The 22,544-nt window shown below is 60.3% G+C and overlaps 2 protein-coding genes across 8 annotated transcripts in view; one reads left to right on the forward strand and one right to left on the reverse strand.

Moving 5' to 3' along the window:
- Positions 1-11,521, forward strand: part of LOC148642278 (msx2-interacting protein-like) — a 33,072-nt gene extending 21,551 nt beyond the window's left edge. For both annotated transcript variants that reach the window (XM_088617120.1, XM_088617119.1), the window contains exons 11-15: positions 560-8,501; positions 8,589-8,957; positions 9,065-9,259; positions 9,829-9,987; positions 10,234-11,521. In XM_088617120.1, coding sequence (XP_088473246.1) covers positions 560-8,501; positions 8,589-8,957; positions 9,065-9,259; positions 9,829-9,987; positions 10,234-10,365 — 8,797 coding nt within the window. In that variant the 3' untranslated portion in view covers positions 10,366-11,521. The remainder of the gene's footprint in view (positions 1-559; positions 8,502-8,588; positions 8,958-9,064; positions 9,260-9,828; positions 9,988-10,233) is intronic.
- Positions 11,522-12,188: 667 nt separating this feature from the next.
- On the reverse strand, positions 12,189-22,086 carry zbtb17 (zinc finger and BTB domain containing 17). 6 transcript variants are annotated; one of them, XM_088617134.1, is made up of 15 exons: positions 21,924-22,086; positions 20,864-21,091; positions 20,250-20,429; positions 19,388-19,840; positions 19,001-19,099; positions 17,819-18,075; positions 17,592-17,734; positions 16,589-16,889; positions 16,039-16,126; positions 14,996-15,112; positions 14,659-14,779; positions 14,444-14,574; positions 14,054-14,287; positions 13,363-13,452; positions 12,189-12,656 (listed from the first exon to the last, which is right to left on the reverse strand). In XM_088617134.1, exons 2-15 carry the CDS (start codon positions 21,066-21,068, stop codon positions 12,346-12,348), a joined length of 2,730 nt encoding a protein of 909 aa, XP_088473260.1. In that variant the 5' UTR covers positions 21,069-21,091; positions 21,924-22,086; the 3' UTR covers positions 12,189-12,345. The 6 variants fall into 6 exon arrangements, with proteins under 6 accessions (XP_088473260.1, XP_088473256.1, XP_088473259.1 ...); XM_088617130.1 differs by having other exon boundaries at positions 20,864-21,197; positions 21,924-22,085; XM_088617133.1 differs by having other exon boundaries at positions 17,819-18,072; positions 20,864-21,200; positions 21,924-22,085.
- Positions 22,087-22,544: the final 458 nt, after the last annotated feature.

Consider the following 22,544-nt stretch of genomic DNA (forward strand, 5'->3'; position numbering starts at 1 on the left):
CGGCTCCTTACCTCTCGTTGACCCCTGTCTGCTCCTCCGGATAATCTTGGGAGCACGCTGGGGAGGGAGGGGGAGGGAGGCGTGGGTCTGGGCTGGGAAAGCCCAGTCTCTGTGTTTGTGAATGCGTCTTCCCAGACGCGTGCGGACAACATGTCTGCGGTCTGCTGAAATGATTCACAGGCTGTTGCAGACTCTTCCGCTTAAGGAAAAACAGAATCAATTTCTTTCTCAATCCATGTTTGCATTGAAAATATCTTCCATTGTTTCAGTGCATTGTAATCTTCCTTTACTTGTGGCCAACAGTGTTAGCAACTAAATAATACTTTAGTTGCCAAATAATGGATTTATTATTCACATTTTTTGTAACATGAGAGAGTTAAATGGTCTTTGATAGATGTTCTTGGTAAAGAAAACTTCTTAGTAGCTTAGTGACTGGTATAATGTTTCATAAATTATGTTGTAATACAGTTTTTAAATTCTGTCATTGCCCTGAGACACGGATGTCCTTTCAGGCGCGTTAGAACCTGCTGCTAAACGTCTCTCTCTTCCTGCTTCACAGAGACGAGCGCCGGCCGCCATATCACGAGTACTCGGCCGAACGCGCCTATTACGACAACGTCCGAACTCCAGGCACGTACACGGAGGATCCCCGCCGGGAGTATCCTGCCCGGAGCCGGGAGTTCTACGCCGAATGGGACCCTTACCAGGGGGATTACTACGATCCGCGGTACTACGACGACCCGCGGGAGTACAGAGACTACAGGGACCCTTACGAACAGGACATCCGGAAGTACAGCTACCTGCAGCGGGAGCGCGAGAGGGAGCGGGAGCGTTTCGAGACCGACAGGGAGAGGGACCACAACAGGCGGACGATCGAGCGCAGCCAGAGCCCCAGCCACCCGCGGCGGCCGTCCAGCCCCGCCGCCTCTCCCTCCCCCTCCGAGCGCTTGCCCAGCGACTCCGAGCGGCGCATCTACAGCCGCTCCTCGGAGCGCAGCGGGAGCTGCAGTTCCCTCTCGCCGCCCCGCTACGAGAAGCTGGACAAAGCCCGGGCGGATCGCTACCTGAAGACCGACAAGGCGGACAAGGAGCGGCTCTTCGAGACGGAGCGCGTGGAGAAGGACAAGCGTGCGGCTCGCAAAGAGAAGGTGGAGAAGGAGAAGGGAGAGAAGCTGAAGTTCCGCAAAATCAAGGCCCCGTCTCCCAGCATTCCGTCCTCGGAGACGGACCCGGAGCCAGAGAGAGATGCCAGCCCTGACGCGCTGATGCGTGGGAAGAGCAAGCCGCCGGCCAAGGACAAGGAAGGGTCTGGTAAGAACCGCCTGGACCTGCCGCCCTGCGTAGTGCAGCTCACCCGGGTCAAGGAGAAGGAGGGGAAACTGCTTGACCAGCCTGGCCCAGAGAAGCAGAGACTGAAAGGGGAGAACGACAGCGTGAGGTCACCGCCGCTGCCTCCTCCACCCCCTAGTGACCCCAAAGGGCCCCTGTCCCGACTGGAGCTCCCTAAGGGGGAGACGATCAAGCCAGAGCAGCCGCGGAGCAAAGCGACGAAGGAGAAAGGTCTGGTCAGCCAAGTGGAGGTCGTGGACAAGGAAGGTAAGGTCAAGCCCAAGAAGCATCTCAAGGCTGAACCAGGGTCAGAGGGCAGCAACTCCTTGGACATCGACAGGCTGGAGGCTCGCAAGCGCCGCTTTGCAGACGCCAGCGCGAAGGCGGACAGGCAGCTGAAGAGGAGCAGCCAAGAGGATGAGGATGTAAGGCTGGGCCTTAAGAAGCTGTCGGACAGCGGCGGCGGCGTGGCGAGAGACGCGGACGGCGAGAGGAAGGTACAGCGAAAAGAAACGCACAAGAGGGATCACCGGAAGGTCAAACCGGAGAGGCTGGTGACTGTGTGCAGCCCCAAGGACGGGCACGAGTCGGGAAGCCTCTCTGTGGGGATCGGATTGGGTCTCAGCCTGGACCTGCAGGCGAGGCTGGGGGAGCCAGCGGAAGAGAGTGCAGATCCACAGGAGTTTCCCAGCCGTAAGACCGGCGGCTCAGGCTTGAAGACCCAGCGCAGGGCCAGCCTTTCGCGGATGTTTTCAGACGACGCAAGCCTGGACCATGAGGAGACGAGGGAACAGGAGAGGCAGAGCTTCTTGGAGGATCTCTGTGAGCGCAGCTTGGGGCAGGACAAAGCCATGGGGTGCAGCGGGGAGTCCGAGGAGCGTCTGCTTCTCGACATCGACCACTCTCAGAGCTACCGCAAGCAGATGGAGCAGAGCCGCAGACTCAGACAGCAGATGCAGGAGGTGGACACCACCACCAAGGCAGAGAAGCCTGATAGCCCCAGAGGGACGGACTTGGAGGACTTGGAGAGGCGCAGCCTGGTGCATGAATTTGACAAGCCGCCTCAAGACGTCACAGATGACTCCCCACCTAGCAAGCGCAAGAAGTTGGAGTCTTTTGACTTCGAGTTGAGTGCCAAGAGGGAGCGGAACTATAGGAGCTCTAGACAGCTGAGCGAGGACTCCGAGAGGAACATCACGTCTCCTCCAGGGCTGCGGCATTTCGCTTACCATGAGGACGAGGGCTCGGCGGACTCCCCCAGGCTGGTGACCGTGAAAGAAACCAAAGAATCCCCCAAGGCAGAGGAGAAAGTCTTCTCCCACTTGGACGTGCTCAAGTTCACCCCGTTCGAGCCCAGCAGGAGGGCCTCGCACCTGGAGCTGCCAAAGCTGAAGCCCCCGTCTCTGAGCTGCAAGGAGGAGGTGCAGCGCTGGGACGGCCGCGTCAAGCTGGAGCCGCTGCGCCTGGACGTCAGCTTTCCCAGCAGCATCGTGAAGAGGGAGGGCATCCGCAAGCGGCCGGTGCGGGAGCTCGAGCCGGGAGAGGTGCCCTCGGACTCGGACGAGGACAGCGAGAACAAGATGAATTCCCCGAAGCCCTCTACCTCTTTGGAGGGCTCGAGGCTGTCCTACTTCCTGAGGGAGAGGGAGGAACGGCTCTCGGACCTGAAGCTGTCCGGTTCCCTGGAGAGGAACAAATTCTACTCGTTTGCGCTGGACCAGACGATCACACCTGACACCAAGGCGCTGCTGGAGAGAGCCAAGTCCCTCTCCTCTTCCCGGGAGGAGAACTGGTCCTTTCTGGACCAGGACTCCAGGTTCGCCAGTTTTCGCAACAGCAAGGACAAGGAAAAGGTCGAGTCGGCTCCTCGGCCCATCCCCTCTTGGTACATGAAGAAGAAGAAGATCCGCACCGACTCTGAGGGAAAGCTGGATGACAAGAAGGAGGAGCCGAAGGCGGAGGAGCAGGAGCGGCAGGAGCTGTTCGCCTCCCGGTTCTTGCACAGCTCCATTTTCGAGCAGGACTCCCGGCGCCTGCAGCACCTGGAGCGGAAGGAGGAGGATCCCGAGCTGGTGGCAGGCAGGCTGTATGGGAGGCAGCCCTCCTCGGAGGGGCAGCCTGGCCTGGGGGGCGACTTGCTGCAGGAGCCCCAGGTGCTGTTTCACAGCCGCTTCGTGGAGCTGACGCGCCTGCAGCAGAAGGAGAGGGAGAGGGAGCAGAGGCCGCGGGAGGCAGAGAGGGCGAGCCTGGATGGGCTCTCTCCATCGGACAAAGAGAAGCCGGAGGGGGAACAGCAGCAGCCCAGGGCTCCAGAGCCTGCTCCAGAGGCAGAGATAAAACCAGTGACTCCAGTAAGCCCTGCCCCAGTACTGCTGCCACCCCGAGACGTGGTGCAGCAGGAGAAGACAGCAAGCGAAACCCCAGCAAGTGAACCGCTGCCCCCACCCATGAAGGATGAGAAGACGGAGGTCAGCCCAGAGAAGGCCATTGCACCACCCCTTCCAGCAGAGACTCCTCCGACTGTCCCCGAGAATCCAGCGCCTCCAGAGCCCGTGTCCTTGGAAGCAGAAGTGAAGGTGGAACCCAAAGACGAAGTCCTAGAAATTCGGGCCCCAGCAGAAAACGTCCTCAGTACAGACCACAACTCATTCCTGGATATCAAGCCCCCAACGCCAGGGGCCTCGTTGAGCAACCTGGAGCCCGAGCCAGAGGCCCCCGAGTTCCCCAGTGCTGCTTCCCCGAAGGCAGAAGAAAAGGCTGAGGCAGGTAAAGAGGAAGAGGCCCAGCCCCCAGAGGCCGAGCACCCGGACAGCGAGGCACCACAGAGGGCGGACGAACCCCAAGAGCCGAAGTCCCTCGTCTCCGATAATGATGCGGAAGTGGACCCGGTGCCACCCGTTCGGAAACAGGCCAAGAACAAGCGTGCGAAGGCCCCGCCCACAGTGGCCCAGCCGCTCCCTGCGTCGGCCGGCGGCACAGAGAAACCCGCCACTCGGAAGAGCGAGCGCATCGACCGCGAGAAGCTGAAGCGGGCGTCTTCGCCACGGGGGGAGGCTCCCAGGACGTCCTCGGACCCAAAGACGTCGGCGAAGTCCCCCAGTCACGCCACGGACTCGGAGAGCAGCGAGCCCAGCCTGCTCGGGGGTCGGACGCGCCGCAGGAATGTGCGTTCGGTCTACGCCACTCTGAAGGAAGATGAGACCCCCCAGACCCAGGCGAAGGAGGTGACGGAGTCGCCCCGCTTCACCCGCAAACGAGGTGGGGACAAGGAGACGCCACAGACGGACACTCTGACGGCTCCTACCACTCCGCGGGGCAGGGGGAGGCCGCCCAAAACCCGCCGGCGGGGGGAGGATGTGTCGCCGGTCAAGGGGGACCAAGCAAAACCGGAGACCGAGGAGCCCAACAGTAAAGAGGGGAGCGAAGCGAGCAAAGTCGCAGAAGGGTGGCGATCGCCCCGAACCCAGAAGGGCAACCCCAGCCAGGGCTCCTCGCCTACAGGGGCTCCCCAGGGAAGAAAAGGGGGGAAAGCGGAGAAAGCCCTCGAGAACCCCCCTCCGCAGACTGACAGCACGGCCAGCGAGGCTCCGGCCATGCCAGACCCCCGGGAGGAGCTTCCGGAGGACAGCGGCAGAGCCAAGGAGGACGAAGCCAAGCAGGCGGCAGCGCAGAAGGGCAAGGAGCAGGATGAGCTGGACGCCGCGGAGAAGAAGCTGAATCAGGGCTTGGAGAAGGGGGAGCCAGCCTCCGCGGAGAAGCGGCCTCTGCCTGACAAGAGTGGGAAAAGCAAACCGGGGCGTGCGACCCGCAACGCCAAGTCGATGGTGGACGATAAGTCCCTGAGCTTGAAGAACTTGGAGATTCGTCTCAGCGTGGACGACGTGAAGGGGGTGCTGCGTTCCAGCGAGGACGAGCCGGAGCCCTTTGAGGCCTCCCCCAAGAAGCCCAAGCCTGCACTCCTCAAAGAGGAGGTGCTGTCTCCTGGCTATTTGAAGGAAGTCCCTGAGCTGAGCCCGGAGAAAGAGGAAGTGATGTCGGACCATGAGCCCCCAGCAGCGCCGGCGGCGGCTCTCCTGGCACGGCAGATGGAGCTGGAGCAGGCAGTGGAGAACATCGCCAAGCTGACGGAGGAGCCCACCCTGCTGCCCCCCTACAAGGAGCCACCTGCGGAGCCGCCCGAGCTGCCCCCCATGGCAGAGGAGCCTGAAGGGGAGGTCGAAGGGGAGAAGCCGGCCAACCCCGCTAGTGAGACGGAGCTCGCTGCTGCCATCGACTCCATCACGGCGGAAGACATTTCTGCCGACGCGGATAGCTTCCCTGCTCCCGCGACCTACACTGCCATCATTCCCACCCCGGAGCAGCTGGTGCTGCCTCCGGCCAGCGAGGGCATGGAGCCCGAGACGCACCTGGCCATAAAGAACATCCTGGACCCAGAGCCGGCCGTGACCAGCCTCCTCCCGGCGACCAAGAGGATGGAGACGGCTCCCGGGGAGGCGTCCACCCAGGAGGAGAGCTCCCCTCCAGCGGAGCAGCCGGAGACTCCCAGGAAAGGCAAGGTGAAAACCAAGGCTAGGAAGACCCCCCGCGCGCGCAAAGGCAGCACCAACAGGAAGGGAGATCCAGTGGAAGATCACGCCCCTGAGCTGGAGCCCAGTGCTGCCAAGCCCCCCGAGACCTTCCCCGAGGCCGTGGAACCGGAGAAGCCCAAGGCGGAGACCGCCACAGCAGCGGCCGCCACTGCTTCCTGCAAGCAGGAGGGGGGCAGGCCGGGCGCCGGTGCCGTCGAGGCGCCCAAGGAGGCTGAGCAGCCGCCGGTGGAGCAGCCCGAGCCCAGGGAGTCTGCGTTTCACGCCGGCAACAAAAGCCCCACTCCCTTTAAGCTGCAGCAGCCAGCCACCCTGGCGTCTCCCTCCCACAGCCCCTCGCCCACCAAGCCGAACGCGACGCCGTCACGGCCGGCCAAGCTGCCCAGCTCTCCAGCGGCCGCGGTGCCGGACTGGCTGGGCCGGTCCGAGGACTCTGGGGTTCTGTCCCCCCAGGTGGCAGGAGCAGCCCCAGCAGTAGCAGCGGTGGCTGTGGCGACCCCTGCAGCTGCCCCCCCTCTGCCCCCAGACACCAAAGCGTCCGACATCGACCCCAGCTCCAGCACGCTGCGGAAGATCCTCATGGAGCCCAAGTACGTGTCGGCAGCCGGCGGCGGCGTGGTGCCCAGCACTGTGCTCACCACCTCCATAAGCGACCCCCTCAGCAGTGCCCGGGTGGTGGAGGCTGAGCCCGCCCTGGAGGCCTCGAAACCTTCGCCCACGGAAGACAAACCGTCGCCGGCGACGCCCCAGCCGCCCCCTCTGCAGCCCCCTCCTCACTTGGCCCCGGCAGCCGAGACGCAGCCCTTCGGCGAGAAAGTAGTCAACTCCGTCATCTCCTCCAAAGCCACCTCCGTCATCAGCCGCATGCCGCAAGCCTTCGACTCCGAGGAGGCGCCCAGGATCACCCTGGGAACCCGGGCGCCCAGCATGTCGCTGCCCAAGCACAAGTTCAGGGCCAGTCTGAACGACAACAGCCGCTATCACATGGGCCCCTCGGGGCTGGTCGGGGGGGAGGAGGGGCGGCCAGTGGTGGAGAGCGCCCCCTTCAGCACGGGCTCCAGCCCCGGCCTGCGCGTCAACACCTCTGAGGGTGTGGTGGTGCTCAGCTACTCGGGCCAGAAGACGGAGGGACCCCAGCGGATCAGCGCCAAGATCAGCCAGATCCCTCCGGCGAGCGCTGTGGACATCGAGTTCCAGCAGTCCGTCTCCAAGTCTCAGATCAAGCAGGAGCCAGTCACTCCCTCCCAGGTGCCGACCCCTAAGGGGTCCCAGACGCCCTCGGTGTACGGGGCGCCCCATTCCGCCGGCGTGCTGGCTGGGCAGCCCTACGGCACCCAGCCCGTCATCTCGTCCATCAAGCAGGAGAGTCCCGGCGCTGGGTCGGACAAGGCCGACGCGCCCTACCTCTCGGGGTCGCAGGGCAGCGCTGTCAAGTTGCTGTCCCAGTCTGGGAGCCCCCAGGTCCTGGTGTACGGCCAGATGGCCATCATGCAGCAGGCCGGAAAGAAAGGCGCAGGCTCGGAAGCTGTGTCCCTGAAGGTGGAATCGGGGAAGCCGGCCCAGCCCTCCACCCTCAGCCCTGGGCTCAGCCCTCACCACCCGTCCCTCGCTGGGAACCACGTGGGCTCCAGCCCCAGCACCCCCACGGACAGGGCGCTGCCCCACCTGGGAGGGGTCAAGCAGGAGCCCCACTCCCCCCGCACCTCCGGCCACTCGCCCTCCCCGTACCCCAAGGTGTGCCAGCCCAGCAGCAGCGCGGCCTCGGTGGTGCTGGGCGCCGGCATGGCGGTGCCGCAGTACGTGTCCAGCGTCCACCACCCGGAGCAGTCGGTCATCATGCCCCCCCACAGCGTCACCTCGACGGTGTCGCTGAGCCACCTCTCGCAGGGGGAGGTCCGCATGAACACTCCGCCCTTGCCCGGGATGGGGTACGGGATGCGCCCCGAGTCGATGTCCTCTCCCCGCTCCGGGCTTCAGCAGCAGAGGTCCAGCACGCCGCAGCCGGCCGGGCTCAGGGACATGGTGCTGCAGCCCATCCCGGCCGGCGAGGAGGACCTGCGGCCCTACCGCCGCCCCTCGGCCCCCCAGCTGCAGCCGGAGGTCATGGTCATGCAGCAGGACCACCGGCTGCCCTACAGCGGCCTGCGGCTGGACCCCTACAACATGCCGCGCGACGTGCGCATCCTCATGCACCACCAGATCGGGGAGCACGGAGCCCCCGAGGGGCGGCAGTCGCGCACGCCCGAGGCAGCTTCCTCGTCGTCCTCCTCCTCCTCTTCCTCCGCGCCCACGTCCTCCGCCAAGACCCCCCCAGCAAGCAAGACCCCCCAGCCCGGGAAGGACACCTCCAAGCCCGTGGAGGTGAAGCTCACCCCCTCCCCACACAGCGAGAGCCGGATTCTGGGCGTGCACCCCCCGGGGCTGTCCCAGCTGTCCCAGCCCGTCATGGTGCCCCACGGCGTGCAGCTCATGCACCCCGCCGCGGGCTCTTTCACCGAATACCCTTCCGTTTACCGGGACATCCGCAACTTCCACTCCCAGTTCCCCGGCATCAACCTGGCACCGCGGAGCGTGACGCCCTCGCAGGTAAGGGTGAGGCCCCTCCGCACTTCAGAAACCCCACACCTACACCTGACACCTGCCCCCCACCTGACTCTTCTCCTGTCTCCGCAGGGCCTCCTGGATGGGGATCACGGGCACCCTAGCCAACCCATGCGGAGCAAAACTCCCCAGGTCACATCAGGAGGGGACCCCAAAACGGCATCGGGCCCCGAGAGCACGCACCTGCGGCACACGGGCGCCATGGACCTGCCTTCCCATCTCCCGCGGGTGCAGGGAGAGGCTGCGTCTCCCTCTTACCCGTCGCCCGTGGCCATCTCGATGAAGCACGACCTGCCGCCCACGCCTGGCCAGAAGACGCCCCAGGGCTCTCAGCAGCCCTTCCTGTCCACACCCCCGCCCGCCCTGCCCGGCCGCTCCGAGGGGCAGCCGCTGGCCAAGGAGCGCCCCCACCGGCCCGTGGACATGGTGCAGCTGCTCACGGTGAGGAGGGGGGGGTCCCGTGGGCTGGGGAGGGGGGCACTCCGTCTCGCCGAGTCGCTGCCGTTCGGGAGCCCTGACCACTCTCTCTCCCCCTCGGCGCGGAGCAGAAGTACCCGATCGTGTGGCAGGGGCACCTGGCGCTGAAGAACGACACGGCGGCGGTGCAGCTGCACTTCGTGTCGGGGAACAACGTGCTGGCGCACCGCTCCCTGCCGGCGCCCGAGGGCGGGCAGCTGCTGCGCATCGTGCAGAGGATGCGCCTGGAGGCCTCGCAGCTGGAGGGCGTGGCCCGCAGGATGACGGTGAGCAGGACGCGCGCTGCTGCTCGCTGAGACCGGCCCGCCAGGGGTGGCTCTTGGGTTCCCCCCCATGAGAGAGACGAGTTCAAATGCACAAGACATCAGACACGAAGAAGCGCTCGCAGATAAAATCAGACTCATCAGAAAGCAAATACTAGTACAAATAAAATATCAACAGCTCCTGATCAGTGCTTGTGTGGACCTTTTATACACACATCTCAAACAGCTCTAGGAAATTCAGGGGATGCAGAGCCTCTTAAATTATGCTTTTTGCCATCCTGTGACCTGCACTATCAGACATGTCTCCCAGATGTTTCTCTGTTTTGCCAGTCACCTTCCCTGCAGTAGTAATTATTCTAGTCAGCTTGTTTTATAGTTTATATTACTGTTCTTAAATGTTTAAAACATTCCAGTGTGTCTTTTTTAACAACGAGGTCCAGGAACGTGTAGAATACATCAGGTTTGAGTTCAGGATCCGATTAATGGGGCATTAGATAGATAGATACTTTATTAGGTCGTGAACGCGCAGTGGGCCGAGCCTGACTGAGGCTGACGCCATGTTCCTGCTGCAGGTGGAGAGCGACTACTGCCTCCTGCTGGCCATGCCCTGTGGCCGTGACCAGGAGGACATGGTCAACCAGACGGCCTCCCTGAAGTCCGGATTCATCACCTACCTGCAGGCCAAGCAGGCTGCTGGCATCATCAACGTCCCCAACCCGGGGTCCAATCAGGTCAGAGCTCTTCCTGCATGTGGGGGGCGGTGGGGGGCAGTGTCCGTACGAGCCGAACGGGTTCACTGACCTCCGCAAGCGAGCCTAAACGAACGAACCTGATCTGAATTCTTTACTCCTGTTAGCTGTCTCTAAGCCGTGAGAGATCTGCTGGGAAGTTGGCCGGGTGAGGCGCAGGTTGCTTGCGGAGCCCTGGGCGCCCCGATCGGCCAGCCGAGCTAACCCCCGTCTCTCTCGCCCCTCCAGCCTGCCTACGTGCTGCAGATCTTCCCGCCCTGCGAGTTCTCGGAGAGCCACCTCTCGCGCCTGGCGCCCGACCTGCTGGCCCACGTCTCCAGCATCTCTCCTCACCTCATGATCGTCATCGCGTCCGTGTGAGCGCGGAGCCCCCCGGGAAGCCCTCGGCCCCTGCGCCCCCAGAGGCGAGGCTGTCGGGGAGAGGGAGGGATACACGGACATTTCTCCTGTCTTTATTTTTAATTTGGATGTTTTTTAAGGAGTGGATCAATGGTTGCACTATGTTAAATCACGGACCTTTTACATGTGATGGAAAACCCGCGTTGCTGTTGTGCCACAGGGAGAGGAAACACGCAGGGCTGGGAGACAGTGGGGTCGCCCGCTGCCGCAGGGAAGACGGATTCCGGATTCCTGCTCCCGGGAGGCGCAGGGCAGGAACGGACGATCCGTGCTGGAGATGTACAGTTTACAGTTCATTCCCTCTTTCCGGATACTCCTTTTCTTGGGGATAAGATGTGAGGGACATGCAGACCTCTGTAAATATATAAATATTTAAAAGACTCAAAAATAATTAAAGGACTCCAGAGCGTTGGAAAAAAAAGACATGAAAATCCGTGAAATTGACCCACCACCACCAACACCCATTTTTTTTAAATCTGTGCCAAACATGTTTTCAGAGAAAAACAAAACCAACAAAAAACCGAGAATCTTATTTTCATACTTGACTTTTTATCTCCGTTCATTCGTAAGTGCTCTTCGTTCCTCACGTTGCCTGACTGCTCTCCTCTCTCCTCGGCGGGCCGGTCTGGTCCGGCCCGGCCCGGCTTCCTTCCCACAGTCCCCCGCTCGTCCGGATGTCCTTCTGTGAGTCTCCTTAATTTATGGAAACTTCTTCGCGTCCCTGGATCTCGTTTGCTGTTTGTTCTCTCCCCACCCTGGCGGGGAGTGGGGCGCAGGGGCGGCTCCCGCCTGTTTCACCCGGATCCCCGAGACTTCTCATGTCCCCCCCCTCCTCCTCGTCCTTCCAGACTCCATGTTGTACATAGAACCCTCGACTTCTGTGTTTTTTTATTTTTTTTCAGGATCATTGACTTGTAAAAAAAAAAAGTACAAAAATGAAAAAATGAGAAAGTGAGAGAAACAGAAAAAAAGTCAAATCATATTATCAAGTTTTTGTGGTGTAAATATTTGTAAAACTCCCAGGCTCCCAGTTCTTTCATGGTAATGTTGAAGGCACTTATAATTTTGATACACAGAAATAAAAAGAAAAGACCAAAAAAACATTAACGAATCTTAACCCGTGTCAGCTGTGCCGTCTTCTTTCCTGTGTGGTGAGTTGGGCTGCCCCCTGCTGGTGAGTGACAGCAGGCCCCTGTCTTTCCCATGCTGCCAACAGCTCTTCCTCTGAGTGAAGGTGCTGTAGAGGGCCAATGACCTGTAGTTTGTATTGCAGCAAATGTCACACAACCTCTAGGGCAGCTGCAGAGATCACCTGAAGTTTAGTAGAGGTCATGGGTCAGTACCGACCAGTCCAGTGCCCACTGCACAGCAGTGTCACTGTGTGAGAAGCGCGCCTTCTGCTGGCTAGCAAGGAGTATTTGGTCATGTTCAGCCTGGTTGGACCCGTCTTTTCAAACAGGCACCATTATCTACTCTAGACAAGGGGGACCCCACATGCTGTGATCTCACTGGCCGTGAAACTTCCACCTGCTGGAACAGTTAATATCTTCCTGGGGTGCTGCATTGTTCCTTGAAACCGTTTTTGTAAAATAAAGACTCAAGACTTATCAGTAGAGGAAACAAAAGTCTTTGATTTGCAACTGTAGTCACACACAATTGACCCAGGGATCACAGTTAATTGGCATGTGAACTGAACCGTAATACAAAGTTTTAACAGCTCATAGAAGGCCTGCGTCTCACACACACCAGCCCCCACATCCCGGCCAATCAGGAGAGGAAACAGGTTTCTCAGTGCATTTAGTTAAAATCTTTATTGAAGAACAGAAAGGAACGGGGGGAGCCGATTCACTCGAACCTGGTTCCAGGAGTGAAAGTTTACAGTTTGCAGGATCACTACAGCTACAGGGCAGGCGCTGGAGGGAGACGTCGCGAGAGACTCCTCTACTCCGCCTGGCTGCTGCACTCCATCTCCGCCGGCTCGGGCTCGGGCTCGGCGGGCTGCTCCGGGTCCGGCTCCGGCTCCGGCTCGGGGTCGCCCTCCCGCGCGCGGAACAGCAGCTCCCCGCCCTGCAGCACCTGCTCGGCCGTGTGCCAGGCGGCCGCGCCGCCGTACTGCTGGTAGAAGTCGGAGTCGGCCTGGAACATGACGAGCGCCTGCGCCGTGTGGATGCGCACGTGCTGCGCCAGCGAGGCGGCGTCCAGGAACTTCTCCCCGCAGGAGTCGCAGGCGTACAGGATCTGCGTGTGGGGGTCTGTCGGGGGACACGGCGTCAGAGCTACAGCACAGGTCAAATGCGGCGAGCGGCGGTAACCAGCCGGGGTCTCTGTCCATGGCTCTGTACGGACAGTCCACTCCCCACCCCTCTCGCAGACTGGACAGTCCACTCCCCACCCCTCTCTCTCTCACACACTGGACAGTCCACTCCCCACCCCTCTCTCTCACACACACTGGACAGTCCACTCCCCACAGCTCTCTCTCACACACACTGGACAGTCCACTCCCCACCCCTCTCACACACTGGACAGTCCACTCCCCACCCCTCTCTCTCACACACACTGGACAGTCCACTCCCCACCCCTCTCTCTCACACACACTGGACAGTCCACTCCCCACAGCTCTCTCTCACACACACTGGACAGTCCACTCCCCACAGCTCTCTCTCACACACACTGGACAGTCCACTCCCCACCCCTCTCTCTCACACACACTGGACAGTCCACTCCTCACCCCTCTCTCACACACGCACACACTGGACCAACACAGTGTCCAGAGAGGTTGGGTGAGGAAACCTCCGCACACAGTAGAGGGTAATCTACCCTCTGCACCATGCAGGTCACTGGGAACAGGGGTCCTGGTTGCTAAGACCCAGACCACTAGGAACAGCTGGAGCTGTAGAGGTTTGGACACCGTCCTCTGTCGGAGCTGAAGACCCAGGGTGACGTGTGCGAGGCTCTTACCTGCCTCCTGCACCTTCTCCACCGCCTTGGTTATCTCAGCTTTCAGTGCCTCCGTCTCGTCCGCCGACACCGAGGCAGCCACAGGCACCACTGCAGGGCAGACAGGACAGGCCTGTGAGACTCACAGCCCCTGTCCCACAGGCAGAACGCAGCAGTGCCATACTGGCCACAGTAGCAGTCACCAGGACTCCTACCACAACAAGGCCCTGCTGAGCCCAGAGAAGAGCCCCCTCAGCCAGCTGGCCCTGAAGCTCACCAACGCCAGAGCCAGTCTCAGGACAGAACGGCTACACTACAGGACTCTGTATCTAATCAGGTTAACGACAGTAAAGAGAAACAGGCCCTGACAAAGTACAGGATCAGTGACCACAGCCTGGCCACAAGCTGACCAGGCTATCCAGAGAGGACGGGCTCAGTGACCATAGACTGTCCTCTCTAGGCAGTCAGGTCTGCCTATACTCCCACTGGCAGCAGGGAGAAACAAGAGACAAAGATGCACATTCTACTACACATATATTCTGGGACTAGACAAACATTTTTCTCTAAAATAACAATTCCCACAATTTAGAATTCCCACTCCTGCCAGAATCAGAACAGTTTCCAATCCTACTGGGGGAGGAAACTCGCTGGAGCTGCAGCCCAGTGTCCTGTCACGAGAGGAGCAGGAAGCCAGCCTGGCCATCGGCGCTACCTGTGAGCTGTGCCACCGCGCTTGCGGCCAGCGCCTCCGTCGCCAGGGTCACAATCTCGTCAGTCGTCACGGTGACGATGTTGACCTCGCTGTCGTCCAGCTCCTGTGCAGGATTCCCGGGCACCAGCTTCCTCATGCCGGCCTTGCCCTGGTGCACGGTCTTGACGTGGGAGCGCAGGTTGTCCACGCGGTTGAAGCCCCGGCCACACTTGTCACACAGGAAGGGCTTCTCACCTGGAGGGGAGGCGGAGGGGTTACTTCCCCATGAGCACAGACACATGGCACAGGGTGGCGATTCTGTCCCAGTTGCACACAGATATACACAGATGGAAACAGAAGCACACAGGTGCACACAGGTGCACACAGCTGCTCAGGGAAGGCCACACTGACCTGTGTGGATGATCACGTGCTTGGACAGGTCGCCCACGTTCACGAAGGCCTTGTCGCAGACGTGGCACTTGTGTGGCCGGATGTTGTCGTGGTGGCGGATGTGGTTGGCCAGCTGGCTGGACTGGACGAACCTGGGGGCGGGGAGGTGGTCAGTGAACATCAGCTCGGACCCCCAGATCGTGTCCCTGCCGCGCCCCGGGGAGCCCCGGCCTCACCTCTTGCCACAGCGGTCGCAGACGTACGGCTTCTCCCCAGTGTGCTGGCGCACGTGCGCGATGAGCGAGCTCGCCTGCGTGAAGCCCTTCCCACAGATCATGCACAGACACGGCTTCTCCCCTGAAACCACAACAGCGCCCCCTTCAGGACACACTCTGATACTGCTGCATCCAGTCAGCTGCAGTTTCACACCCGAAACTTTTCAGACGCCATGCAACCATTTTTTTTACAGCTGGAGAGTAGGGCAGCTGAGCTCAGGGGTGGCATGAAGCCCCGCTGCCAGCCCTGCGCTATGTGACGGGGTGCACGGGGTACGTGGGGTTGCGGGGTCACTACCGGTGTGGATGCGGACGTGGCGCTGCAGGGCTCCGGGGTCGGCGAAGGCGCGCTCGCAGTGCATGCACACGTAAGGCTTCTCGCCGCTGTGCACGCGCAGGTGTCTCTTCAGGTTGCCTGGAAACAAGAGGGTCCGGCTCGGTCACTGCAGCACATTCATCTGCAAACGTCCTGGTCAGTCACACGGTGATCAACTGCTGAAGCACCATTCTGGTCAGCTTTCACATGGCCGTCCTGCAGCTTCCGTACTGCTCCAGCAGTGGACACAGCTACCCAGGGCTGTCCGGCGTGTGTGGGGGGTGGACAGGGCTGTCCGGCGTGTGTGGGGGGTGGACAGGGCTGTCCGGCGTGTGTGGGGAGAGTGGACAGGGCTGTCCGGCGTGTGTGGGGGGTGGACAGGGCTGTCCGGTGTGTGTGGGGGTGGACAGGGCTGTCCGGCGTGTGTGGGGAGAGTGGACAGGGCTGTCCGGCGTGTGTGGGGAGAGTGGACAGGGCTGTCCGGCGTGTGTGGGGGTGGACAGGGCTGTCCGGCGTGTGTGGGGAGAGTGGACAGGGCTGTCCGGCGTGTGTGGGGGTGGACAGGGCTGTCCGGCGTGTGTGGGGGGTGGACAGGGCTGTCCGGCGTGTGTGGGGAGTGGACAGGGCTGTCCGGCGTGTGTGGGGAGTGGACAGGGCTGTCCGGCGTGTGTGGGGGGTGGACAGGGCTGTCCGGCGTGTATTGAAGAGTGGACAGGGCTGTCCGGCATGTGTGGGGAGAGTGGACAGGGCTGTCTGGTGTGTGTGGGAGGTGGACAGGGCTGTCCGGCGTGTGTGGGGGGTGGACAGGGCTGTCCGGCGTGTGTGGGGGTGGACAGGGCTGTCCGGCGTGTGTGGGGGGTGGACAGGGCTGTCCAGTGTGTGTGGAAGAGTGGACAGGGCTGTCCGGCGTGTGTGGGGGTGGACAGGGCTGTCCGGCGTGTGTGGGGGGTGGACAGGGCTGTCCGGCGTGTGTGGGGGTGGACAGGGCTGCCCTCATGGGGCACAGTGAGTGCCTGGTCTCGTACCCGAGGTGGTGAACTGCTTCCCACACTCCTTGCACTTCAGAGGCCCGTCGGTGATGTGGATCTTCATGTGAGCCTTCAAGTTCCCCACCTGGGATACAGACACAGCCGAGAGTCAGGAGGATCGCTGACTGAAGGTCTGACCTCTGACCTGGGGCTGTCCTGACCTGTCCCAACCTTCACCGCTCCCAGGACTGATCTCTGACCTGGGCATGTCCTGTCCCTCACCGCTCCCAGGACTGACCTCTGACCTGGGCATGTCCTGTCCCTCACCGCTCCCAGGACTGACCTCTGACCTGGGCATGTCCTGTCCCTCACCGCTCCCAGGACTGACCTCTGACCTGGGGCTGCCCTGTCCTGTCCCTCACCGCTCCCAGGACTGACCTCTGACCTGGGGCTGCCCTGTCCTGTCCCTCACCGCTCCCAGGACTGACCTCTGACCTGGGGCTGCCCTGTCCTGTCCCTCACCGCTCCCAGGACTGACCTCTGACCTGGGGCTGCCCTGTCCTGTCCCTCACCGCTCCCAGGACTGAGAGGTGAGCTCCGCTCTCACCTGGTTGAAGCGCTTGTCGCAGTGCGGGCACTTGTGGCCCTTGTCGGTGTCGTGCGTCTCCAGGTGGCGCATCTTGGCGGTGGGGTCGGAGAAGGCGCGCTCGCAGTAGTCGCAGTGGTAGGGCTTCTCGCCGCTGTGCACCAGCTGGTGGCGCTTGAGGTTGCCGGAGGTGGTGAACAGCTTGCCGCACTCCTCGCAGCTGTAGCGCGCCTCCCCCGTGTGCCGCTTGCGGTGCAGGTTCAGCAGGCTGACCAGTCGGTAGCTCTTCCCACAGGCCGAGCAGCTGTAGGGCTTCACTGGGCTGCAGCACACAGATGAGCAGACTCACATGAGGACAGACCGACAGACTCACATGAGGACAGACCGACAGACAGACACACAAGGACAGACAAGCACATGGAGATGGCGCACAAGTGTCAAAAGACAGACGAGCACAAGCACATATACACTAATGTCTGGTACCCAAACAGCTTGGCTGAAAACGGCTCAAAACAACTTTCACAAAAGCAAAACGAGATCTAAGAGGATGCAGTGCACAGCAGCCCGAGGGGCAGAGGAGCAACACAGCAGGGTTACCACACTCAGTGGAGAAACTGCAGAGGGAATTCTAAAGGATTTGGACAGAAATCGGAACTGGGCAAACACTCAATTAGGCAATTCATGCAGCCCAAAGTGAGAAACTACAGATATAAGATGGGAAAATCCACTTCTAAAAAGGACTGTAGGATGTACACTTATATATTCCAGAGAATATATACAGAGGAAACTACAGAGAAGCGCATGTTAAACTGAGAACAGAAGGCACTTTTTTACACAAAGGGTGGCAGGAGTCTGGAACAGGCAGCCCAGCCACGTAGTTGAAGCCGGTACCCTGACTCCCTTCAAGCAGCAGCCGGGCAGACCCCGTGATCCTTCCGCTCCCACAAGTTAGTGCGCCAAGGAGCCTCCTCTGCTGCCCTGCGAGGGGCCGGGCTGGGGAGGGAGAGCGCGAGCGGCGCGGTACCTGTGCGTCTTCTCGTGGGCCTTGCAGGCGGCGGGATCGGAGAAGGCCTTGTGGCAGTCGCGGCAGGAGAAGGGCTTCTCCCCGGTGTGGATGCGGATGTGTCTCTTGAAATTCCCCGTGTGGGTGAACTTCTTCCCGCAGTCCTGGGCCGGAGCACACAGTGAGAGACAGACACTCAGCGAGGCCCCAGCGCCCGACGACGCGGCTGCAATAGAGCACCTCCTCACCTCGCACTTGTGTGTGACAGAGCCGTAGGCGCGGGATTCGCTGCGGTCGCCGAAGGTGCCGGCGCGCGGCTGCCTGCCATCCGAGCCGCTGTCCTCCGCCTGGCCCCCATCTTCCTCTGCGCCCTCCATCTCCCCAGTGTCCTCGTCCTCGTCCTCCTCCTCCTCCTCGTCCTCCTCCTCCTCCTCCCCCACCTCCTCCTCCCCCACCTCCTCCTCTTCCTCCTTCAGCTGCGCCCTGTCTCCCGATTCTGGCTCTGCTGCACACAGACAGGGATATTCCAGCTCTGTGACTCGACAATGTAAATCCTCACACAGCTTTTTGAGACGTGCTGGACTGGCAGCACACGACCTCCTGCGCACCCAACATAGGGCAGCCATACTCCCTGAGCACTGACGACCACGAGACGTGGATGGTGATGATACAGCATTCAGCACAGGTACTGACGCGGGCAGCAGCTTGCGTCAAGGCACTCTTGCAAGAGTTAAGGACCTGAATGAAACGAGTGCAGAAAAGCCCCCTGCTGCTTTAATTCTCAGGAGGTGTGCATCATTCACTGCTGGCTGGCGCCTGGCCTGTTGCTCTTACCTAAACCCAGCAGCCATATCACCCTGCAACTCACTGGCAGCTCACTGGAGCTCAGCAGGTGTGAGCCTGGCCAGTACCTGGATGGGAGACCTCCTGGGAAAAACTAAGGTTGCTGCTGGAAGAGGTGTTAGTGGGGCCAGCAGGGGGCGCTCACCCTGTGGTCCATGTGGGTCCTAATGCCCCAGTATAGTGACGGGGACACTATACTATAAACAGGCGCCGTCCTTCGGATGAGACGTAAAACCGAGGTCCTGACTCTCTGTGGTCATTAAAAAATCCCAGGGTGCTTGTCGAAAAGAGTAGGGGTGTAACCCCGGCGTCCTGGCCAAATTTTCAATTGGCCCTTACCAATCATGGCCTCCTAATAATCCCCCTCTATGAATTGGCTACATTACTCTGCTCCCCTCCCCACTGAGAGCTGATGTGTGGGGAGCGTTCTGGCGCATATGGCTGCTGTCACATCATCCAGGTGGGGCTGCACACTGGTGGTGGTGGAGGGGATCCCCATTACCTGTAAAGCGCTTTGAGTGGAGTGTCCAGAAAAGTGCTACATAAGTGTAAGCAATTATTATTATTATTATTATTATTATTATTACCTGCTGCGTCTATCCTGGCCTGGCCGGCCCTCCTGGCAGCTCTCTTGTGCCGAGTCCTCATGTAGGTTTGCTGCCCCCTGGTGGAGTTGATTGGCACTTCTGAAAGCAAAGTTACTCTTACATAGCTGGATAACTACAACAAGGGAATAAATACAATTACATATTAGGCACCACCCAGCTACGCTATGTAAAATAAACCTGTTCTTTCACCTAACTGCTAGATGCCAAAAAAAACAACAGAGTATGAAATCATTCCTGTTTCGAAAGGCTAATTATCAGCAAAAAATGCAAAGAGAGACACTCCTGCCGATTTACAGACTGACACCTCAGTAATCTGGCTGCTGGCAGATGAGTCACAGGGAAGGGCTGATCAGCAGAAATACAGACCTGGCTTGTAATCAGCGTCAGAAGGGTCATCCTGAAACCCCACGTCTCCAGCCTCAGCCTCAGCCTCCTCCTCCACCTCCAGCCCCTGGCTCTGCTCCGCTGGCGCTGCAGGGGCCTCGGGCTCGGCAGTGTCTGCCGTCGGCGGGCCGGCGGTCAGGGCCGGTGGCGCAGTGTCCGGCACAGGCTGGGCAGCTCCCTGTGGCTCTGCCTCTGCTGGCAGATCAGCCGGGTGCTCCGGGGGGTCCGGGGCTGGGGGCGACTCCAGCCCACCTCCTGGCTGCTCTGCGGGCGGTGTGTCTGCGGGCTCCAGGGGTGGAGAAGAGTCTGGGGTCCCCCCCGCGCCCGCCTCAGCCTCCACGCCACCCTGCCCCTCGCTCGGCTGCGCACTGTCCTCACTGATCCCCGCCGCTGGCGCGCTCTCCTGTCCCTGCAGCCCCTCCGTCTTCCCAGGATCTGCGGAGGGCCAGGCGGATCAGACACTGTGGCGCGGTGATTGCCGGAGCACGGCCGCTCGGGGGTCTGCACCCCGCTGCCCCGCTCAACCGGCAGGAGGATCCGAGAGTCGAGCCTGAGCGCCTGACTCGAGAGCCACATCACTCCTCTTGGAGAGCAGCTCCTGCCCCTATTCTGCATGATTAACTACTACAGCACAGTGGATAAAAGCATGAGCTTGATGAAGAAACAGAATATAAATTAGAATAGTCCAAACATCACTGTTGTGATTGTTGTGGGCAGTTCTCACAGAGCTGCTCCAAGACCTTAAATGCAGATGGGGGTTAATGGACACCTGAGACAGCAGTATGTGTTCTTGGGGCACTTGACAAAGGTCTGGGGGTGACTAGCTCCCGGCACCAGTACATACCGACAGTGAAGGATCCCTCTCCAGAAGTCGGCACGGAAGCAGTCAGGGTTTTATAAGCAGTGCAGGCGCTGACGATCTCCTGCATCTGCAAGAACCCAGCAACTGCGAGAACATCGTCTACGTTCTGAGGGGTCAGGTTCAGCTTGGCTGTGTACATGAATTCCAGCACTTGGCCCAGGCCTGCAGGGAAGAGGACAAGACCATAAGCACATAGTCGGAGTGTGATTACCCACATAACCAATGCCGGCACTGCGTCTCCCACACTGGGACTGTGCAGACAAGGACGGCACTGCGTCTCCCACACTGGGACTGCGCAGACAAGGACGGCACTGCGTCTCCCACACTGCAACTGCGCAGACGAGGACGGCACTGCATCTCCCACACTGCAACTGCGCAGACGAGGACGGCACTGGGTCTCCCACACTGGAACTGTGCAAAGGAGGACAGCACTGCATCTCTCACACTGCGACTGCGCAGAGGAGGACAGCATTGCGTCTCCCACACTGGGACTGCGCAGCGGAGGACGGCACTGGGTCTCCCACACTGGGACTGCGCAGTCTGACTGATCCCAGCTGAAACTGTCGAAACTGGGAGAGGCCTCTGGAAACTCAGACCTGCTGCATTGCTGATGTCCAAGTGAACCACGTCCTTCTGGTCCAGGAACAGCATGCGGAAGTAGACGCTGCAGGCCGCCAGCAGAGCCTTGTGGGCCTTGAAGTCCACTCCGTCCACCACGAAGGTGCAGTCACACAGCAGGCCCAGCTGCCTCTGCTGGTTAAACTGCTCCAGCACCTTGCCGCTGTGCCAGGGGAAGTCCATCGTCTCTCCAACTGGAGCGCACGCTATGGGCAGGGCAGACGGGGACAACATCTGAGTGCGATGAGGCGGTCCGAGTGGGCAGCTGTGTCAGCATGCGCAGGCCTCCAAGGAGCAGGTAAAGGTTTATTCCTGCTGAAAGGAACAGAAAAGAGGCACGATGTTTCGGCTGGGGATCTTCATCTCTTTCTGGCAGCATGAGATAAACCTTTACCTGCTCCACCCCACTGTAATGGTGGACAAACCTCTGTAAACATGACGCTCAGATCGGCAAAGTTCCTCTCATCACGCGTGGACTGACGCGTGTATGGTCACGCTAACAGTCAGCACATATTAACATATCAGCAGATATATAAATAAAAGGAAATATCTGGTCTTGTTTTTTATGTGACTTCCAATATTTTTTTGGAGTCTTAATTCCATGGCGTCCTGCGCAATAACCTTTGTTTGAGCGGGTGTTGTTGATGTGTTTGAGGCTGCTGACCGGGCCGCCGGCCCGCCCTGGCCTGGGGACACCGTCCGAGCCGGCGGCCGGAGCCCGGCGGGGACCTGCAGCCAGCCACTGATGCACACGCCCGCAGCGCAGGCTTTCCGCTCAGACACCCGCGGGGGGAAACGGTCTGTGCGGGTGTCCGAGGAGAGCCACAACTCACGGGCTTTTCGGTATTTGGTTGACGATGCAGGATTGATTATGCCTCCTCTATCCCTGCTCCTCTCTATCCGGGATTAACTCACACTGCCTTGCCGCTGCGGCGGCAGACAAGATGGCGGGTGTCGAGGGGCGGCCTGTCGGTGTCGCTACGTCCTTCAAGCCACGTCCTCCGCCCGCCATTACCCTTGACACAGACTCAGATATACCTGTTAGAGTCCCGTCTCGGGGACCCCCGTCTTCCCCAGGAGCTCAGGAGCAGCCGTGTGACGATTTTTCGACGATACGTTCGTCCCGGTCGATCGAGTGGTTCTGTGATCGATCTCTCTCCTCAGACTCGATCCGCCGCCATCTTCTGCTCTCTGATCGATTGATAGTGGCCGGGTGGAAAGCCGCTGACTGCGCATGCTCACGGGTGCGCTAGCGCAGTGACGCAGAAGCTTGGACTCGCGGGAGCGCGTCTGGAGGAAATAATAACAACAGCACGCTGCAGTGTGTATTGCAACGCGGTGTGTGGTACCTCACAACATAACAGCGCTGTCTAACAAAATGCAACGCAACAAAGTAAAGTAATAAAAACTGCAGCAAAACAAACGGCATTCAGAAGTGTTTAACATGATATAGTTCAGTGTATATAGTGTGCTGACGAAAGCTGTTCAATTAGACACTAAAGCCCAGAGCTTGGTGAGCAGCAGTGAAACGGGCACATCCAGAGAGGTCTTAGCTTCGACTGGACTCTTCCCCCTGCCCGTGTGTGCTGGCTGACGCGGCCCCACACACTCACAGCCTGCCCGCTGTGGGAAGGGCCTGTTTTTAATGACTGGAGAAGC

The sequence above is a fragment of the Lepisosteus platostomus genome, chromosome 23 (assembly GCF_059453375.1).
Source record: "Lepisosteus platostomus isolate fLepPlt1 chromosome 23, fLepPlt1.hap1, whole genome shotgun sequence".
Lineage (NCBI taxonomy): Eukaryota > Metazoa > Chordata > Actinopteri > Semionotiformes > Lepisosteidae > Lepisosteus > Lepisosteus platostomus.

What these genes read in the sequence shown, in the direction of transcription:
- zbtb17 (XM_088617130.1), bottom strand. Translation starts at nt 21,119, where the DNA reads ATGTTGTCCCCGTCTGCCCTGCCCATAGCGTGCGCTCCAGTTGGAGAG. An exon ending in CCACGTCCGCATCCACACCG is followed by an intron (nt 14,780 to 14,995) that starts GTAGTGACCCCG and finishes TTGTGGTTTCAG; the next exon opens with GGGAGAAGCCGTGTCTGTGC. An exon ending in GCACGTGATCATCCACACAG is followed by an intron (nt 14,288 to 14,443) that starts GTCAGTGTGGCC and finishes CCTCCCCTCCAG; the next exon opens with GTGAGAAGCCCTTCCTGTGT.